The 2,697-nt window shown below is 44.6% G+C and overlaps 1 protein-coding gene across 1 annotated transcript; it reads right to left on the bottom strand.

The window, feature by feature from the left end:
* Positions 1–1,214: 1,214 nt before the first annotated feature.
* On the bottom strand, positions 1,215–2,435 carry LOC125234201 (protein enabled homolog). The gene is made up of 2 exons (XM_048140411.1): positions 2,126–2,435; positions 1,215–1,486 (listed from the first exon to the last, which is right to left on the bottom strand). The coding sequence occupies exons 1-2, from the start codon at positions 2,334–2,336 to the stop codon at positions 1,215–1,217; spliced, it is 483 nt and encodes a 160-aa protein (XP_047996368.1). The 5' UTR covers positions 2,337–2,435.
* Between the last annotated feature and the right edge of the window lie 262 nt (positions 2,436–2,697).

Below are 2,697 nucleotides of genomic sequence, written 5' to 3'. Positions count from 1 at the left end.
AGTGCGGGGTACATATAAACTTATTCAATGATTTTAAATTTAGAATGAATCTATTTTTTCCATTACTCTTTTTAATAAGAAAAATACTGGACAAGAATTGATCCTGACACGGATCACATTCTTGTATGGCACCAACACTAATAAGTTTTTTGACTTCCTCGTTCATACTCGTCTCGTGTGCAACCGACTCGGGTTTGTTAACAGGAATATTCGATTGAGATATACAATCCGATATTGGAATACGCACACCACGGACCCAAGACAATACGGTGGGATCCTTGGTAATGCCTAACCATACTTTATAAAAAAATTGAAGTCTACCAGCCTGAGGTTGTGTATCAGCATCCGATGCTAGCGGCGCGAGGTCCGGGTGTGCGGCCGCGGCGGCGGCGCTCGGCGGTCGCTCGCGCGGCGGGACGGCGGCGGCGGTCTGCGCCCGCCACGCGTGTAGTTCGTCCTCGCTGGCGTCTGGCGACTCTGGCGAGGCGGCGGCCGCGACGCCGACGACGGCTGCCCCCTCCAGTTTAAAGCCCTCGATGTCGACGGTCCTGCTCCTGCCTGTTGGTGCTTGGGCGTCCATTTAGGCTTTGTGACAGTCGGTCTCAATTCTGCTCCGGTTTTAGTCATTGCTTTTATTGACTTCAGACTTTCTTGTAATTCTTTACCAAAAAGCAAACTATCGCGCTTTAAGTCCTTAATATTATCCTTGATCTCCTTATTTAAACTAGGCACCAAGAAATTACGCCTGCTCTGAGTCTCTGAAAAATGTAAGTGACATAATAGTCTACCTGTATCGCTCAGTGACTTTATGATCCCCTGTTTGTTGTTGTCTAAAGTTGAATCTGTTGTCAAGATATTCGACAATGTATTGGCAACTCCTGTTATAATAGTCGAGAGCAACTTTTGTTTGTCACTTAGAATATTATCCCGTTTTAAAACATTATCATTACACGCCACCTTAATCTCGGGATTGAGTATAGGAGCTTGCGCTAATTTTAAATTTTCTGGTATTTCGTAACGTTTTAAAATATCATTCTTAATATCGTCCTTCATACCATTAACTAGAATGTCGGACCATCTCGTCGAGATATCGTCGTGAATGCAAGGACCAAATGTTTCTTCTTTTACGGGCTCATCGCCCAACAAACATAATAAACCGGGATCAAGCGCGGTCACAATCGGCGTAGATTCTTGTAAACCAATTTGTTCACCGGTCACCTGTGTGGTGGTAGCTGCGGATGTAGGCGCGGGAGCGGGCGCAGCCGGCGTGGTGGTCGCGGCCGCGGGCGCGCACGCCGGCGCGGCGGCGGCGGCGGGTGCGGGAGGGGCGCGGGGGCCGGCGCGTCCACCGCGCGGGGCCCGGCGGCGCTTCTATTCTGTATGACCACCGATCGCAGCCCGCCAGCAGCAGGCAGCGCACCCGACGTTGAAGCACCGACCTCATCATCGGTTAAGTCGTATACAGTATTGTTGGTCAATGGGGATTCTGTAACAATACGGTCAAATACCCTTCACAATGCTGCTCTAATTTCAGCAACAAAAAATAAGTGTCCATTATCTTTGACCCTTATCTCTAGACATAATGTTTTCAATCAGAGACCAACGCTTATACTGGTCATACATCATAAGCGGCTCGGTGATCTTTGTGAATTGCCCATTTGGTAGGGTAATAGGTAGTGTTTCTACCGCCTACTTCCTCGATGTTGGATGTTATACTATAACTACGTACGTATCTACATACGTATCTACATATCTATATACCTACGTATAGTACACATATAAGCCGTTGTAATTAACGTAATTAATGTTCTTAGACATAGGCAGTCGTGCTACAGTCTCGCGGACTGTAGTCTAGACTGATAGCATTGACAATTTGCCGCAACCAGGTATTTTACCTATAGTATTCCGGCATATTAGCCTCACGGACTGATGCTCTAGGAATATATGTGCTTCCCTTTTACACAGCGATCAACCTCTCGGATTGAACTGAAGGTATAAATTAGGGTCGGTAATAGCCTTACAGACTATACTCATTGCACAATGTATCTATTTAATAAAACAAAGCTGGCATGTACATAGGACACATTCTATCAAATGATTAGACGAAGATAACTGAAAATCTTACCTTCATATTGCGAATCCTCTAGCAAGGGATCGGGCTCACCGATATCTTGGTCCGCATACTCATATTCATTATCTGTATATGAGGACGTACTAGGGCTATAACTACGATGACGGCGCCTGCGACGAATCTTCAATCTTTTCCTCTCGAGACTTCGGATTTTTCTTTCCAAGTAATCTTCCTCATCTTCCTCACGATGTTTGCGTTTTCCCATTTTATCCGCAAACACAAAACACTACACTAAACTTAGTAAAAACACAATTATTTCACTAACAAAGGAAAAGTACGTGCACGATGGCCGCCACACAAAACGTGTATGAGATACCCCCAATTTAGGCGAGATATTTTTTTGTTAAAAATGTTACTCTAAAATTGTGTACGATGGCAGCACATTCGCGTGCTACTACATGTAAAGTATAGTGTAATCACTCGGGCGAATCACAGAAGTTTAATAACATATTATAGGACTTTTTCTACTTGGTCTAACAAAATATGAGAAAATGTCCGGAAGTGGCAATAATTGTGACGGGGAAGGCTCGTTTTCAAAAAATTGCCAAAAATATATAATAGAAAAT

Source organism: Leguminivora glycinivorella, chromosome 15 (assembly GCF_023078275.1).
Source record: "Leguminivora glycinivorella isolate SPB_JAAS2020 chromosome 15, LegGlyc_1.1, whole genome shotgun sequence".
Taxonomy (NCBI): domain Eukaryota; kingdom Metazoa; phylum Arthropoda; class Insecta; order Lepidoptera; family Tortricidae; genus Leguminivora; species Leguminivora glycinivorella.
This window is presented reverse-complemented; position numbering and strand designations above follow the sequence as displayed.

Excerpts from the sequence above, each read along its gene's own strand:
- LOC125234201 (XM_048140411.1), bottom strand. The coding sequence starts at position 2,336 with ATGGGAAAACGCAAACATCGTGAGGAAGATGAGGAAGATTACTTGGAA. Across the intron at positions 1,487-2,125 it reads AGAGGATTCGCAATATGAAG|AATCCCCATTGACCAACAAT; the intron begins GTAAGATTTTCA and ends GTATTGTTACAG.